General features: G+C 33.3%; 1 protein-coding gene across 3 annotated transcripts in view; it reads right to left on the bottom strand.

Moving 5' to 3' along the window:
- Positions 1 to 18,872, bottom strand: part of U2SURP (U2 snRNP associated SURP domain containing) — a 50,896-nt gene that overhangs the window by 16,212 nt on the left and 15,812 nt on the right. The window contains exons 6-20 of one of the 3 annotated variants that reach the window (XM_047875093.1): positions 18,701 to 18,834; positions 16,006 to 16,073; positions 15,330 to 15,424; positions 15,212 to 15,247; positions 15,038 to 15,120; positions 13,117 to 13,282; positions 12,723 to 12,934; positions 11,747 to 11,790; positions 8,547 to 8,651; positions 7,302 to 7,368; positions 7,061 to 7,224; positions 5,563 to 5,725; positions 5,075 to 5,154; positions 4,307 to 4,394; positions 2,955 to 3,077 (exon numbers count right to left, since the gene is read on the bottom strand). In XM_047875093.1, coding sequence (XP_047731049.1) covers positions 2,955 to 3,077; positions 4,307 to 4,394; positions 5,075 to 5,154; positions 5,563 to 5,725; positions 7,061 to 7,224; positions 7,302 to 7,368; positions 8,547 to 8,651; positions 11,747 to 11,790; positions 12,723 to 12,934; positions 13,117 to 13,282; positions 15,038 to 15,120; positions 15,212 to 15,247; positions 15,330 to 15,424; positions 16,006 to 16,073; positions 18,701 to 18,834 — 1,628 coding nt within the window. Of the gene's footprint in view, positions 1 to 2,954; positions 3,078 to 4,306; positions 4,395 to 5,074; positions 5,155 to 5,562; positions 5,726 to 7,060; positions 7,225 to 7,301; positions 7,369 to 8,546; positions 8,652 to 11,746; positions 11,791 to 12,722; positions 12,935 to 13,116; positions 13,283 to 15,037; positions 15,121 to 15,211; positions 15,248 to 15,329; positions 15,425 to 16,005; positions 16,074 to 18,700; positions 18,835 to 18,872 lie in introns of those variants that run through there. The other 2 variants (XM_047875094.1, XM_047875095.1) reach the window with 2 other exon arrangements.

Below are 18,872 nucleotides of genomic sequence, written 5' to 3'. Positions count from 1 at the left end.
TCATATGCCAACAAACTGAACAACATAGAAGAAATGGATAACTTCCCAAAAACATTCAATCTCCAAAACTGGAATCAGTAATCAAAATAAAAATCCAAATTAAAATCCAGGACCAGATGGCTTTCCAGGTGAATTCTACCAAACAATTAAGAGAGTCAAAACCTATTCTTCTCAAACTATCCCAAAAAATAGAAGAAGGAAAACTTTCAAGTTCATTCTGTAAGACCAGCATTATTCTGACACCAAAATCAGATAAAGACATTAAAAAAAGAAAACTACAGGCCAATATCCCTGTTGAACACAGATGCAAAAAACCTCAACAAAATATTAGCAAACCAAATCCAACAATACATTAAAACAATCATTCACCGTAATCAAGTGGGATTTACTCCTGGGATGTCAGGGTTGTTCAACACTCATCAATCAATGTGATACATCACATTCAAAAAAGGACAAAAACCACATGATCATCTCAGCGGGGGCAGAAGAAGCATCTAACAAAATACTATATTCATTCGTGATAAAAACTCAGCAAATGGGTTTTAGAGGGAACATACCTTAACATAATGAAGGACATATATGAAAACCCACAGGCTAACATCATATTCAGTAGTGAAAAACTGAAAGCTTTTCCTCTAAGAACAGGAATAAGACAAGGATGTTCACTCTCAACACTTCTATTCAACATAGCACTGGAAGTCCTAGCCACAGCAATGAGGTAAGAAATAAAAGGCATCTCAAGAGGTAGGGAAAAATAAAACTATTTGCAGATGACACAATACTATACATAGAAAACCTTAAAGACTCCATCAAAAAAACTATTAGAATAAATGAATGCAGTAAAGTTGTAGGATATAAAATATACAGAAATCTGTTACATGTCTATACACTAATTACAAAGTAGTAGAAAGAGTGCTTACAAAAACATTCCCAATTACAACTGCACCAAAAGCAAAAACTACCTAGGAATAAATTTAACCAAGGAGGTAAAATACTTATATTCTGGAATCTATAAAAACTGATGGAAAAAACCAAAGATGACAAAAACCAATGAAAAGATATTCCATACTCACGGACTGGAAGAATTAATATTGTTAAAATATCCATACTACCCAAAGCAGTCTATGGATTCAATGCAATCCCTATCAAAATAACCAATAGCATTTTTCATAGAACTAGAACAAATAGTCCTAAAATTTGTATGGAACCACAAAAGACCTCAAACAGCCAAATAAAATAAGAACAAGACAGAGGTAGGACGATCCCAAATTTCAAGATACCTACAAAGCTACAGTAATCAAAACCATGGTACTGGTCCAAAAATAAACACATGATCAACAGAACAGAATATCCAAAAATAAACCCACACCTATAGAGTTAATCTACAACAAAGGAGGCAAGAATATTTAATGAAGAAAAGACGGTCTCTTCAATAAATGCTGGAAAAACTGAACAGCTACATGAAAAAACCAAAATGGACCACTTTGTTACATCATACACAAAATCAATTCAAGATGGATTAGAGATCTAAATATGAGACTCAAAACCATAAAACTCCATAAAACAGGCAGTAATCTCTTGGGCACTGGCCTTAGCAACGTATTTACAGATAGGTCTCCTCAGGCAAGGAAAACAAAAGCAAAAATCAACTACTGGAACTACACTAAAACAAAAAGTTTTTGCACAGAAAAGGAAACTCAACAAATCAAACAGGCAACCTACCAGAGGGAGGTGGTGTTTGCACATGATATACTCAATAAGGTGTTAATATCCAAAATATATAAAGAACTTATACAACTCAACACCAAAATGAAACAATCCAATAAGTGGGCAAAAAAGAACCTGACATACACTTAAAAAAAAAAAAAAGATATACAAATTGCTCAACAGACACATGAAAGTAGGCTCAACATGAAAGTAGATGATTAAGCATCAGGGAAATGCAAATCAAAACCACAAGGAGACATATCACCTCACACCAGTAAGAATGGCTGGTATCAAAAGGACAAGAAATAACAAGTGTTGGCAAGGATGTGGAGGAAAGGGAACCATCATGTACTACTGGTAGGAATGTAAACTGGTGAAACTACTGTAGAAAACAGTATGAAGATTCCCCCAAAATTTAAAAACAGAAATACCGTATGATCCAGTAACTCCACTGCTGGGTATTTACCCAAAAAAACCCAAAAACACTAATTCAAAAACATATATGCACCCCTATTTTTATTTCAGCATTATTTACAATAGCCAAGATATGGAAATAAACAAAGTATCTACTGACAAATGAATGGATGTGGTATACACACGTACACACACACTACTCACTCATAAAAAGAATGGATTCTTGCCATTTGTGACAACAGAGATAGACCTAGAGAGTATTATGCTAAGTGAAATAATTCAGAGAAACACAAATACCATTCGATTTCATTTATATACGGAATGTAAAAAACAAAAACAAAATAGACTCTTAAACACAGAGAACTGGTAGTTGCAAAAAGGAAGCAAAAAGAGATTAAGATGTACAAACTTCCAATTATAAAATAAGTCACAGAGATGAAAAGTATAGCATGAGGAACATAATAACATCGTAATAACATTGTATGGTAACTACACTTATCATGGTGAACATCAAGTAATGTATAGAATTGCTGAATCACTACCCTGTACACCTGAAACTAATATAACATTGTATGTCAACTATACTCAATAATTACAAAAAAAAAAAAAAAAATGTGGAGGTACCCAGTTACCCAATTTTCACATAAGGAAACAGAGAATTACTATTATACATAATTTCCTCTCCTGGGCTCCAGCAATTCCAGGAACAAAAATCCACAAGTTAGTGGTAAATACTAGGTATTTTTCACAAAGAAATACTATTCACATCTGTAACATACAGCATCCCCAGAAATCAATTCTAAAATAATCAGACAAATACATTGAGTACCTACCTCTGTTTCCTTTTCTTCAATAATATTTACAAGTCCTAAGAAAATATTTTGTAGTTTGATCAAAAATGGTTCTGGATAAATTGCCCAATCCTCCCATGCTCTGAAACAGGTCATTACCCGTTGCTAAATAAACAGGAAAAAGACAACAAATTATTATTTTAGGGCAATGTCTCAAACTTCATCTCATGAAAATGACCATCACGATTTGCTGTATTTCCTTTAAACCAAGATTCTTGATAAAAAACAATTTAACTATCATTATATTTTTAAAAAATCAATGTCACCTTCTAACTAAAAGGGAATTAGAAATAAAAATAATGAAAAAGAAACAGTAACTATTTTGTTCTTGACCATCTAAGATCAATGCCCCATACCACAAGTGGTACACAAGGCCACAATCTGGGAATAACTTAGAAATTTATGACAGTTGGATACCAGGGTAGCCAAGTTTTGACCCGAATTCCTTTATGGTCCAATGAAGTACTTTCTTGATTCTGGATATACTTTTCTCTTCCCATCCCTAAACCTTTCTACAAGCTCTAATTTTATAGTCAAAATTTTTAAATGTAGTTGTTTAAATTCCCTAATTGGTGGGGTCACTGGGCATCTTCCCAAGTTAAAAATTTCCTAAAAAAAAAAAAAGGAAAGAAAAAAAAAAGTTGTTTTTTTTTTTAAGTTCATTTATTTTGAGAGAGAGCACCAGGGAGGGGCAGAGAGAGAAGGAGAGAAAGAATTCCAAGCAGGCTCCAAACTGTCAGCGCAGAGCCCAACACGGGGCTGGAATCCACACACCTGTGAGATCATGACCTGAGCTGAAATCAAGAGTCAGACACTTAACCTACTGAGCCACACCCAGTCACCCTCCCATAGCTAAAAATTTCATTCCATGAAAAGTCTTCCTCCCATGAAAGTAATATCTATTTATTCCATTATAAGCAAGATTTTTTGTTTGGCTTTCTTAACACTGATTTACAAAGAAAGAGGTTATAAAAAGTAACTGAATACATTTTCTAAGCATGAATAACCAAAATTATGTTCCTATTCCAGCGAAATTATATATACCATTCTAAAACAAGTGATATTCTGAATTTTTTGTGGAAAGACTAATATTTAAAACATTTAAATAAAATACTTCAAACTTAACACCGAACAAAACAACACTAGATAAAATATTTCAAAATTTCAGATATTTCTGATACTGAAGATAAAATGGCAGTAAATCTTAAAACAATAATTTCTGAAAGATGCACATTATGTCCTATACTTGTCCTATGTACTTCTCTAGCCCTCCAATGTGCTTGCCAGCCCCTACCCCCTGCTTAACACTAGGGAAAAAAATAAAATAAACATACCTTAAAGTTTTCAGACTGTAAATGGCCTTGAATTGTACGATAGGTAGCATTGAGGTCTGAAAATATCTGACATAACTTTGTTTCAAAACTGAAATTCAAAGAATATAGATTTATGATAGAATTTATTTAAAAACCCCCATTCTACTTCAGCATGCTAGCAAATGAAAAAAACTCTTAAACTCAAAAAAAGAAAAAAAAAACCTCATAGATTAATCAAGTAACTCTTCAAAAATCAATAACTAGATGTCTAAACTCTTAACACTGAAATCCTTATTCTGTATGGTTATGCCAAGAATTAGTTTCCTTGATTAACAAGGAACTTTACATTTATGATACATTAAGTTACCTAAACTGACCTCTGTTTTATATTAGGAAAAGTTAAGTGACTTGTCCAAGGCAAAAAAAACTAGTTAGATTGAACAGCTAGATTAAAACAGTTCATGTTCTGTCTTTGGTCTCTTCCTTTATGCCTCCTATTATTTCTATTGTTTCTGTTTATTTACTACACAACTGGCTAAATATGCAATAGAAATATAAAGTTATTTTTTAACGCTTATTTGTTCTAGTGTAATTTATCAAAAAACTAATATGAAAACTTTGAAAACATTTAGCTTAAAGTGGATTAATGAATGCAACCTGATTTTTTAGAAAATTCTATGAACTATAAAGAAATTCAAATTAATTAACATTAACAAAATAATTCTCTCTTCTGAATTCCTTACCCTTAAATATTATTTCAGGAATATCAGCTTACAACATTATACTTACAATTTTCTATAATATGAAGCATTGGCAACTTTGGCTGAAGAGTTATACAAAACATCAGAAACCAAATATAATCTGGCAATCTAGAATACCAAAAGATAACATAAATGAGATTAAAAATAAAAACGAGCAGCAAATAATATAGCTAGAAAAAAATCCGTATTGAAATTTTTTGCAATTAGTGGCATAAGGCTAATGTTTAGCTATAACACTCACAGCTAATTAGAAGAGTTATAAGAAATTCAACATTCCTGAAGCCACTACTTTGGCAGGGATAAAATATGTAACTCATTTCTATTTCAACCGGTTGATAATCTGCACATCAATTAACATAACAAGTTTCCCAGACAGAAGGAAAGTAAGACTGCATAGGAAAGATTTCTTCAGTCAAGTTCTTCATGTAAAAAGGAAACCAATTTCAATCCAAAATGAAGTCAACTATTATTTCTTTTACTTAATTAATGTTCCATAAAGAGAAATTATGCCCATACCTTTTTAGGGAGGGGTGTTTTTAAGATGGACAATGACTCAGTAATGCAATCCACTATTTCTTCAGCAGCTTCAGCATTATTAAGACAAAAAACCATTGCATCTCCAATATCATTTTTCCTTGGAGTTAACCCCCTCAGGATTTCTTCTAATTTGTCCCTCTGTCTGAATACAAATGTTTTTAACATAAATATTTATAGACATAAATTTCAAATGCCATTATAGTTTCTGCTCACAAACTAATTTCTTTAAAACCCACTCAGATAAAATTCTGAAGACTAAATTGTGTTAAGTCTGATTTGAGTCCCCCAAATACATTACATTTCTTTGAAGAACTTACATGGGGGAAGAATACTTTCTCATAAATAAATAATTCAGTGATTTTTAGTTTTCAAATAAAGTAAATTTTAAATTATGGGCATTTTTTTGCAAGAAGTGTTTGTGAGTGTCCCAGTCCTATTATCCCATTACAATGGAAAAAAGCCTTCATGTTCTTTACTTTCTCTTGAAGGAAGTCAGTTACTTTAGCACTTCTGCATCAGATCACAACAGGCTAAAAGCAGGGGATGATAAACTGTCTGTAAAGGATTAGATAATAAATATTTCAGGCAATGCAGATCATATAGTCTCTCTTGTAGTTACTCGACTCCACTGCTATTAACACCAAAGCAGCCATAGACAACAAGTTAAAATGAAATAAAAAGAAAAAAAAAGGAGGGGAGAGGGCATGATTGTGTTCTAATAAAACTTTATTTACAAAAACAGGAGGCAGCCAGATTTAGCCTATAGGCGAAGTTTGCAGATCCCTGGAAAAAATGATGAAAATACATCTTAAGAAGCAAATAGGCTTCAAAAATATATAGCTCTCCATTAGCAAATGCTTTCACAAACAATGAATCAATGCAGCTAGCATTAAGATTTACTCTACACAGTTGAGTATATACTCCTATATGCCATAACCTCTTAGCCAATTTTCTTCCATGAGGACCTCCTCTTAATATTTAATAGCTGTATTTGTTTCTGCTTCTTAAACCAGTCTAACTTCACTGTACCCATAATGACTGAGCACTGATAAATATGTTTCCATGGTGGCCACACATTGTAAACACTTGTGGAAAGGCTTTGAACAGTCAACCATATGATTTCACAAAGCTCTACACTAATTTTTCCTCTTTAATGTTGCATTCAGAGAGGCAAGAATTCTAAGGGTCCCAATATAATTTCTCTAAAAACCACAAGTATTCCATTGCTAGAGAATCATTGCTTAAGAGACCATCACTACTCTTCATCAGTAGGAAGAGACAAAGGTCAATAGAATACATACTTATACTTACCAAGATATTTAAAATTACAAAGCAATACAATGTTGGTATTCTAAACATTCACAAGTAAAAGAAACAATTCACATTTTAGAGTTAACATCTTAATAAGATATTAATTAAAGCAATTATTAAAGTGACTTTTCTGAATATGTTAACAGAAAAGGAAAAAAATTCTTACTCTTCCTTAAGTGCTCCCTTTTTACTAGGCTCCTCTACAAAAGCTTCTGTTTCTTGTTCTTCTGACATCCCATGCAGGTATGGATTTAATGGTGGTGGCCTCCAAAAAGATCCATTTTTGAACATACGAAAATCTTCCGTCCGCCACTTAGTCGGAGAATCTCCCTAATAAATGTACAGAATGTTATTAGAACGGTGAAATACTCAGAATCAAAATTAACAAAGCAATTGATTCCACTTGCCTGCAGAATAGAATAAAGCTTCCACCTATAGTAAACATGGGCTGGTGTCTGGTTTTCAAATAAGAATCTAAAACAAAACAAACCCAAAAAACAAAAATTAATTATGTTAAGTGTCTTCAAGTAAATATAAACAAATCAGAAATACTACTTGCCTATTTCATTTAAAAACCAAAAGCAAAGATCCCTGAAGAAAAATACTTACCCATTGCCTTCTGCCATCTATCCCCTTTCTCACCCTAGCCCCCAGACAGCCTTTGTGACTAATGTTAGTACTCAGAAGGTATGTATGCATCTTACAATCAATTTTATTGAACGCTTACATGTAGGCTATTGTATCTGGCAGTGGAGAGATTTTCCAAAGATAGAAATTTCAAAAGCAGTGTATTTTAAAGACTTAAGAGTGTTAAATGAATGCCTTAGATACCACAGCTATTCAGAAGATAAGCAATTTTCCATAAATCTCCATTATTCTACTATATCTCACTTATGAAGGACTTTCATTGGAAAGCACAGAGTATTTCCCTCCTAGAGACTGCTAAAAACAATGTTATGCAGTTAACTAAATCAAAATCAGATGGAAAACTGATCCAAGTGCATCCTATTTACTAAAACTGTCTTCTCATTCCTACGACAAAAATAACCCCAAACTTCTAGAACTTTATTCTTGGAAATATTTTTAATTCCAAAAAACAAAGGTTGGTTGTTTTTTTTTTTTTTTTTTAATGTTTATTTTTGAGAGAGAGGGAGAGAGACAGAGCATGAGCAGGAGAAGGGCAGAGAGAGAGGGAGACACAGAATCTGAAGTAGGCTCCAGGCTCTCAGCTGTCAGTACATAGCCCGATGCGGGGCTCAAACTCACAGACTGCGATATCATGACCTGAACTGAAGTCAGCCGCTTAACCAACTGAGCCACCCAGGTGCCCCTAAAAGTTTTTTTTAAACGCACACCTGAGGACAAACAAAATGTGGTTTATACAGGCAATGGACTATTATTCAGCTTTAAAGGTGAGGAAATTCTGACACATGCTACAACATGGATGAACCTTGAAGACATTATGCTAAATGAAATAAGCAAGTCTCAACATACAAATACTGAATGATTCCACTTATACGAGGTAGTCTGCACAATAATATGAATGTACTTAACGCCATTCAACTATACACGTAAAAATGGCAAAAATGATACATTTTGTTATATGTATATTTTACCACAGTAAAAAAAAATTTTAAAGAAAAAAAGCACACCTGAACATAGGATTGTTGATTTCTCTGTTCATAATCATAGCTTCAAACATTGGCCCTTCACGTACAACAAACTCTATCATTCGATGTATCAGGGCGAGTAAATTCCTACAACAACAACACAGTTAAAGAAAATGGATTCAGACCTACCACTACATAAAACTATACTTGTCCTAAGTTACTATAATTGTGCAGAAAAAGATTATTCTGCTGACTAATACAAAATTTTATACCAAAAAAATAACCTGGAGCATATGTTAATGCCTTCCTTGTGCATTAAGAGGGAGCGGGATAATGGGGACAGGGGAGTTGGAGGGGAAGGAAAGAAGAAGGGAGGGTGGGAAACCACAACACAGCTTCTTAGCAATAAAGTTTTAATTTTTTAAATGCCACTTAATTTTATTTTCAAAATGCAAAACATTAAATTATGAATCACAACTAATTGGAAAGCTGCAAATATATAAAATCAGTAAACTCAGAGCTTACATGTTATCATAGCCATCTAAAAACTTACATACTATCTCAGTTTTAAAAGAAAATATTCCTAAACCAAGCACTTTTGTGGTGGTATTGAAACGTTATATACATAACTATAATTTATAAAAAAGCAGAACTATTTAACAAGTTTAAGGCCTGATTTAATAAAAAATCCATCCAACTCCTGTGCTTTTCTGGTACACATATAGCAGATGGAGTTTTTATTGAATCTGACCTTTAATGAGGCAACATCCCTTTGGATCACACTTCAAACTAGTTCACACCACTCATGACATGTGTAATTCTGCCTGCATATTATGACTCAATGAAGCAATTATATTGCCAAAGACTTAAATGGAGTCCGCTTTCCAAAATATTCCAAAAACAGGGACATGGTGAGATGCTTTTCCCACTTTTCAAAACAATTACTTTCCAGTATCTAAGCCAAAAAGAAACTTGTAACTTTTTAGTACATTTTATTGGTTGGGCTCATAGAAAATCTTTATTTTCAAACTCTAGGTCCTAAAATCATGTGATATATAACACTATTTTAGACATTGATTACAGCATCAAGCAAAAATGACTCAGCTTATTATAAGCTGCTTTTGATTTCTCACTTCACCAGTCCCCCAACATACAGAGTTGGCAAATAATAATTGGGAAAAGCAAAAGGATATTGGCTCTTGGTACAAGGCACACACTAAATTACACCTTTAGCATTCCCAGCTCAAATTAAGTTCATATAATTGCTAGAATATGAATAGAGTTATAGAATAAGACAGATTTTTTTGGCTCTATAAAGCACTGCTTCAGAGTACATAAACAGTAAAATAATTTATCTCATGGTCATTATAATTATTTTCTTACAGTTTTCAAACAAAACTACTTAAATGGACACTAAAATTTCAACATAGTGAAAAAAATTAATTTTTTTGACCTCTTTAGATCAAAAAAATTATATGAAAGTTTAAATCTTTAATAAAGGGGAAACTATATTTAAAACTATTCATTCAACCTCAAAACTGTTAAAACAAAAAACCAAAAGCATCAATTTTAAATCTAAAAACTAGTATTAATAGTTCTGCAAATAGGCAGTTCTTGATATCCAAATAAGAATGTATTCTTGGCATCCATACAGCTAATGATATCATTTTGAGGGAAGGGAGATAATGTAAAGTTATGATTCAGTTCCAAAACTCCCACTGGTATGTGCCAAATTGAAGTGAAGGGAAATTTTATGTGAATATCATAATATATAAAATCAATTACTAGGGGGACAAATGCTATACATACAGAAACTTATACGAATTAAGTCAAATGCAACTTGACTTGAATATTATAGATGAAAAATGGTTTAGCAAGTTTAAAACAAAGGATTCACTGTAATGGTGAGTTAAGACTTTTCAACAAAATATTTACTCAAAATTTAGTTTTGAAATAAGCTGAGCCACATGTAAAGCTACTACTGGATATATGCTTTTTAAATGCTACAAAAATACTTTCCTGTGAGTGCTTTTTTATCAGTGGAAAAAAAACCCACTATAGTTTTAAATAGGCTTGTAAACTGATAAAATCTATTTTAGAAAATTTAAAGTTTAAAAATATTTAAACGTTTCATGTGATTATTTAAAATCAAAATCTGACAATTAGTTTGTTGCTAACCCGAATTCAAGATTATTAAAGAATTGTAATCACACAGCTTTTTCCTTAAAGATTGTGTATTTAACATCATTTTTAAAAGGGTGACTTTTCTATCAGAATGAAACAGTGTAGTACAAAAAGAGGATATATTTTAAAGTGCATTATTTTATTTTAAAATGGCAATTATCTTACTCTGGGCAATAACAACCAAAAAAAAAAAAAAAAAACCAAAAAATTGTCTCTCAGTTATAATAAAACCACATTTATTGGAGTCGATCGTACCAATGTCTGGTCAAAAACTGTATACTTTCCCAATCCATCCCATGATGTTTTCCTGGTCCCCCGCTGCCGCAGACAGTTCAGCTGGTGTTGCTCACCAAGGCCAATGTCAAAGAGAATTTGGTATTCTTTTGTGTTCATTTATTATTCAACCAGTGTTGTGTTCCTGTGTTTGGGAAAAGGCTTAGCTTGACTGAGCAAGAGCATACCTAGAGCATGAATTCTTCTGCTTTATCATTATGTTGAAAACGAAAAAAAGGAAAAAGGAAAATAAAAGAATTCCAAATACCTTTGTTACCATGAAAAAAAGTTTCTAGTATGTTCAGTGTTCATGAAATGAATTGGTAGTAATTCCTAATCAATTAGAAAAAAACCAAAGCTATGCCCTTCAGTAAGGAGAACTCAAACTAAAGTTGCATAAACACAGATCATTCAGGAACAAAGAGAAAAAAAAAAACAGATGGGTCAAAATGTAACATTATACACAATTTAAGATACATTTAAAATACTATTTTCCCATCACAATAGTCTAATATTATTAGACTAACAACTCCATATTAAATCTATTAAACACCTTCTAACTACTAAAGCTATAAAATCCCCTACATTGGTAACAATAAAAACAAAAAGATAAGGACATAAAATTGCAAAGTACACTAAAGTTAGTCACATATCCCCCCCAAAAAGTACTGGGAAGGAACCATTGCTCAGTCAAGATATTACCTTTTCCTCAACACCATTTTTTTTTAATTCAGAAGGGGATATTGTCTATATTTAGATCAGTAATAATAAAGAAAAACATGTACCTTTCTGTTGGGATAACCACTTTGACTATGGCTTGCGACAGAGTCTGTATATGAAGTCACATCAGATAATAAACATAGAATATGTGAGTATTGTTAACAAGTAACAAGCAAAAATATACATAATGCATTGAAAACACTACACATCTAATCACAAGTTTTGCAGGCAATGACTGCATTTGAAGTAATTATACACTAAGCAATTACATAAATGCAAATGGATGTGTTCAGTGAACAATAAATGTTCACCAAATGCAAAGAATCAGAACATTCCTGCCAGAATGCACATCAATGCACTGAAATAGGTACTACACTGAGAATTATCAGATAAAGATTTTAATTTGTGAAATAATTAACTGTTTGCCTCTGACCATACAGTTTGCTACTTTGTTCCCAAGCCTTTAAAACCAGCCCTGTCATTTTAAGTGTAATTATTTCATAATAGAACCAACAAATTCTTATAAACTTGAAATTAAGTTGGTTTTATGTTTAATAAAAAGAAAATACTCACCCTTTGCTTTTACTAGAGTAGTTAACTGTTTTTTTAAAAAAAACCACATATGCTCTCAAATACTCTAATGCCTCAGACCTTGAGAATTAAATTAGCTAGCAGCCATCCAAACAGTTTAACTATTTAGGTCTTTCTAATTGAAAAGTCACTTAACCAAATACAAAGTATCACTTTCTCAGAACAAAGTTAATTTAGATATTGCACTTAAGCAAACCTGGATACAATAGTGGACAAAGGAAAAAAAACTTAAGTGGTCAAAAAAGGAATGGTAGCCACAAATAAAAATATGACCTAGTATTTCAATACAGGGTTTCCACGGGCTAAGGCAGGGAACACATCTACTTATTTCTTTAAGAGTTGCCAAACAAAATTACACACACATTTTCTATAAAATTATTGAAAAGAAATACTACCACAGATTTAGTATTTACAAATTAGATGCGGCCCTATGTACATTTTTTAAATTACCTTCTCAAAATCCTCCTTGTTTTTAGGTGGCGGTAACATTGGAGCATTGGGGTTTTTTAACCTCTCTCTAGGCTGCGCATTAAAAGGCAGTCCTGATGGAGGTGGGGGAAGCGTATGTTCCATCATAGAAGGCGGAATGTATATTGGATGTGGAGGAATAGGCACAGCTTTACCCCAACCTAGCTTCATTTCAAAAGACATAATCATCTTTCCTACAAAAAAAGAAAAGAAAGGTCACCCTGGTAACTCTCAAAAGAAAATAAAAGATGACTGATAATTTGAATTAATTTTAACCTTTCCATTTCTGGTCTATTTTTCCCCTAGAGTTTTCGTAAGTATTTCCAGAATGAGAACAAGTCTGAATTCTATTAAGAGACAATAAAAACTTTCTTACCATTTAAATTTTTTAAAGCTCTTTCAGCATCTCTTCTATTCATAAAGGCCACAAAGCCACAGTTTCTCTCTCTTGCTCTTTCTTCATCAGTTCTAGGCCACATAATTTTCACACTGGCTAATGGTCCAAATCTTCCAAATTCTTGACAAAGCATTTCTTCATTCATCTATTAAAAAGATTGAGAGTTTTTTGGTATGCGAAAAAAGGGAAATTCTATGCAACAGAAAGCAAAGTAATTGTTGCAAACTTAACAAAAAGACATTTTAATGCTACAATTTTCCATTTAAGTACTAGGACCTCTATCTATACAGGTAAAATCTTGCCCTCATGGGACATTCACAGATCTTTTCATACCAGAAACACAAATAAGTGGTCAGGGTGAAGAGGCCGATGGCTAAAGAAATCAGAAGTACACCTCTATATCCCCTCTTGCTCCTTTTAAGATCCTGCATCTAAAATAAGCTGTTTTAAAATTTAAAAAAAAAGTGGGGGGGGGGGGGGAGCCTGGGTGGCTCAGTCAGTTAAGCGTCTGACTTCAGCTTAGGTCATGATCTTGCGGTTCGTGGGTTCCAGCCCCGTGTCGGGCTCTGTGCTGACAGCTCAGAGCTTAGGGCCTGTTTCAGATTCTGTGTCTCCCTCTCTCTCTCTGACCCTCCCCGGTTCATGCTGTCTCTCTCTATCTCAAAAAATAAATAAACGTTAAAAAATAAATAAAAAAATATGGGGCGCCTGGGTGGCGCAGTCGGTTAAGCATCCGACTTCAACCAGGTCACGATCTCACGGTCCGTGAGCTCGAGCCCCACGTCAGGCTCTGGGCTGATGGCTCGGAGCCTGGAGCCTGTTTCCGATTCTGTGTCTCCCTCTCTCTCTGCCCCTCCCCCGTTCATGCTCTGTCTCTCTCTGTCCCAAAAATAAATAAACGTTGAAAAAAAAAATTTAAAAATAAATAAATAAATAAATAAATAAATAAAATAAGCTGTTTTTCGGCAGTGATTTATTTAGGCATTTAGCAATGTTTTTCAGGCAGCAGTGATTATCGCATTTAAGAAAAGGAGAAAATATATGTTGGTGATAAAAGAAAAAAAAATCTAATCACTTTTTCTTTTTCCAGCACCCTATGTAATCGAGAGAGAAAAGAGAAAATGGCAAATACACAATGAGGTCCAAACAGATGTAACTTTTAAAAAGAGCATGTTATTTATTACAACCACTACATTCCTCATAACACAAGTAACACTAAAATGAGGAAAAGAATTAAAATATAAAAGACAGGCACAAATCACTAGTTTGCTATTATGAAGAAAGAAAAAGGAAATACATTATTAAGGAAGCAAGCTATGCATCAGAAGGGGGTAGTCTCAAAAGAACATTGACTAGCACTGGTCATATCCTATTTTGATAAATAATAAAATCAGCACATAGTAAGACATTTCAAATTCAGATAGTCCAGTTACAGAAAGAAGAGATAAACCCTTAAGAACTGCAGCAAGATAATTCAGCCCATACCAGTTAAGACTTAATTTTATAAGGTAATTTTAGAGACTTCAATAGTCCCTAAGTTGCGGGGCGCCTGGGTGGCGCAGTCGGTTAAGCGTCCGACTTCAGCCAGGTCACGATCTCGCGGTCCGGGAGTTCAAGCCCCGCGTCAGGCTCTGGGCTGATGGCTCAGAGCCTGGAGCCTGTTTCCGATTCTGTGTCTCCCTCTCTCTCTGCCCCTCCCCCCCGTTCATGCTCTGTCTCTCTCTGTCCCAAAAATAAATAAACGTTGAAAAAAAAATAAAAAAAAAAAAAAAAAAAAAAAAATAGTCCCTAAGTTCCATCAAATTTTATTTTAGATTCTTGACTTTATTTTATTGATAAAGCAGTTTTCTTCCATAATTATAAAGAATACAAGTCAACATTCATCTAACTTTTCTATTACCTGTGGATTAATGTTTCCAAGGTATAAATTAGTAGTGCTTGGATCTCCTACATCATGTGAGCCAGGTGCATAATCATCAAGAACTAGGACAAAGAGGAAAAAAAAAATTATAACCTGCAAAATACGAAGTATGGACAATTTTTATTAGTTAAAAAAAGCAAAAAACTGTATTACCACCAGATGATCTATTTCTTCTTGAAGGCGCATCCACTTTAAAAGGGGAAAAGAAAACAATTCTTAGTTTTTAGAATAGTTAATCACAACTATAAACATTAAAAAAAATGCCACTTACTAGAACGACGCTGACCATCAGAATCTGACTGAGGAGGCTCAAATCGGCTTAACCTGCCTTTTGTTTTATGTCTCTCATCACGCTCCTCCTGAATTCTGTTGAAAACATTTATAATCACTAACAATGAGCCAAAATTTGTTCGTTCACATCTGTTAAGAATACAACTTACCCAGGTACCATGTTCACAGAACTTGAAATATTTGTGAATAATTAAATGCCAGTACTAACGACTGAGATCAGTGAGTCCCATAGCTATAAGTCATGAGCAAATTTCTGCTATGTCAAACAAGCATTAGAATACAAAGCCCACTTCCAAGGTGGAAATTCAACATCAAGACCACAGAATTTGTTCTTTCTTGGTTAAGTTTGCTCACTCCTCACCCATATCTCAGTGACTACATTGTTTCCACTGCAAACAGGACTCTGGACATTAAACACTTAGATACTATCAATTGAACTGCATCTACATGATGTAACCAACCCAGGTGCTGGATGAAATGCTAATTCACTTTCAAACATATCCTAAAAAAAAATCACTATAATATCTAAAACAACCTCATAGTAGGTAAGCCAGTTTAGTGGTAACTAATCAGTAAACTACATTCTTCATACCTGCATCTCTAAGCCAATAATGCAAAATACCTATGATAGCTGTTCTCCACACTATAAAACTTACTGTTTCAATTCTTCTTTGAAGAGTTCCAAATTGCTTTTTTTCTTTTCTTTCTCCCCTTTCTTCAGTGGCTATGAAGGATATAACAAGTTATACTTCATACAAAACAAGATTAAACAAAACGAATGGTTCAGTAATAAGATCGTTTTAAATAATTTTTATTTTAATGCCAATTATGTTCTAATTATTTAAATTACTTGTTTTCACTGCACTTCCTTCCTGTTCTCTTGAACTAAGAATTTAACAATTCAATTATTAAAGCAATTAAAGAAAATAACAAACTGCAGTCTTAAAGTAAAGGACTCGCTAACTTTATCCCCTAAAAGCCTGGGATACTTAGGCCTGAATATTGTTAGAGAATAACAGGAAGCAAAACTAATGAACATAAAGTAACTGAACTGCCAACTAAAGTACCATGAACAACTACCAAAAATATGCCCTTCTTCAAAACAATCACTGTAGGAGGACTATGAATTAGTAAAACAATCAGTAATATCTTTGGGATTCCTCTTTTAAAACTGCTTTTGAAATCCCTCTCTTAAAAGTGCCAAAATAACGCAATGGAGAAAAATAGCCTTTTTTCACAAATAGTGCTAGAATATCCACATGCAAGAAAAAGTGAAGTTGAACTTCTTCATGCCATACACAAAAATTCACTCAAATGACTCACAGAAACTAAACTGAAGCACTAAAACTATAAAACTCTAAGAGAAAAACATAGGAATAAATCTTCATGACTTCATGACTTTGAATAAGGCAATGATTTCTTAGATATGACATCGAAAGCAAAATCAACATACAAAAAAAACAGATAAACTAAACTTCATCAAAATTAAAAACTTTGGGCTTCAAGGGACACTATCAATAAAATGCAAAGACAACTCACAGAATGGGAGAAAACATGTGCAATTCAAATAGCTGATAAGAGACTTGACTCCAGGAAGTATAAAATACTCTTACAACTTAACAGTAAAAAGACAACAAGAAGCCCAATTACAAAACGGGCCAAGGAGCTGAAAAGACATTTCTCCACAGAAGACTACAAATGGATGATAAACACATAAAAAGATGTTCATCATCAGGGAAGTGAAAATCAAAATCACAATTAGATACAACTTCACACCCACTAAGATGACTAAAATAAATTTTAAAAATAGACAATTTTAACAAGCGTTGGTAAAGATGTGGAAAAATTAGAACCCTCATACATTGCTGATGGGATTATAAAATGATACAGCTAATCTGGAAAACAGTTTTGGCAGTTTCTCAAAAGATTAAACAAATAGTTACCATACAACCCAGAATTCCATTCCTAGGTGTATGTGTATGTAGGGATATAAAATACATATATCATATATTTGAGAACTGAATATGTAAGTCCACAAAAAAAGCCTACCCACAAATGTTTATAGCAACATTATTCATAATAACCAAAAAGTGGAGACAACCCAAATGTAAGTGATAGATGGATAAACAGTATGTGCTATATCCATAAAATATTATTCAACCATAAAAAGGAATAAGGTACTAACATGTGCCAGAACATACATATGAACCTTGAAATATTATGCTAACAAGCCAGAAACAAAAGGCTACATGTTGTATGATTCCATCTGCATGAAATGTCTTAAACAGGCAAATCCAAACAGATAAAAAGGAGATTAGTAATTGCCAGGGGTTGGGGATGACTAAAATAGGTATAAGGTTTCTTTCTGGGATAATAAAAATGTTCTGCAATTAGAAATTAGTGATTTTTGCACAACTGTGAATATAATTTAAAAAACAACTGAATAATTTAAAAGGGTAAATTTTATGGTATGTGAATTATATCTCAATTAAACTGTTTTTCCTTTGCATCCAGAGCTATTTTAGTCATGCAAGGAAAGTCAGTGTCACCTTTCAATGTAAGCATATTTCTTCACCAAGTATGGTTCCAAATGACGTGACCCATATCTATATACCAACTACCATGAAAAATCCATCAAAAAATAAAAATTTTTCTAATACCAAGAATACTTAAAAGAAAGTGCCACTAGGTTGACAGTATTTCCAAATAAATACCAAAAATGTTCTAGGCAAAAGATACATTATTGGAATACGTAAGTTTTCCAAAGTTAACTGCCACTACACATGCTGGTATTATTTAAATACCTCAGTTTAGAACTGTTTAAAAACAAAAATCCCATTACTTTTTATTTAAAATACAGTCAACTTTTGGGGCGCCTGGGTGGCTCAGTAGGTTGAGCGTCTGACTTCAGCTCAGGTCATGATCTCTCACTCCGTGAGTTCGAGCCCCACATCGAGCTGTGTTGACAGCTCAGAGCCTGGAGCCTGTTTCAGATTCTGTGTCTCCCTCTCTCTCTGCCCCTCCCCCACTCATGCTCTGTCTCTATCAAAAATAAATAAACATAAAAAAAATTTTTTAAATAAATAAAATAAAGTCAACTTTTTACTTGCAGTATGCAATGAGTACAGGAACACCAAATGTTTATCGCTCAAAGAACATAAGAATATCGTCTAAATGTCCTACTCTAATTTATTATCTCTTCTCTAGAAAGATTAAGCAGCAAAACTCAACATCTATTGCAAAAATAATTATAAACAAGAAACCAAAGTCCTGCTTACAATGAAAGTACTGAAATATCATTGGCAGTGTCATCTCTGAACATACAAAGCCACTTATTTGATTATGACTTACAGGTTTTTTGGTTTCTATGACAAGAAGAGATGGTGGTCTTTCATTGGATGACTGATTTGGAGGATTTTTTTGATCTGCAAATCTTGAAGACGGCTTATAGATTTTACCTCTTTTTTCATCTGTTTCATGTTCTTCTGAAATTTAAAATACTAAGCTTCAAAACTAATTTTCA

This window comes from Prionailurus viverrinus, chromosome C2 (genome assembly GCF_022837055.1).
Source record: "Prionailurus viverrinus isolate Anna chromosome C2, UM_Priviv_1.0, whole genome shotgun sequence".
NCBI lineage: Eukaryota > Metazoa > Chordata > Mammalia > Carnivora > Felidae > Prionailurus > Prionailurus viverrinus.
This window is presented reverse-complemented; position numbering and strand designations above follow the sequence as displayed.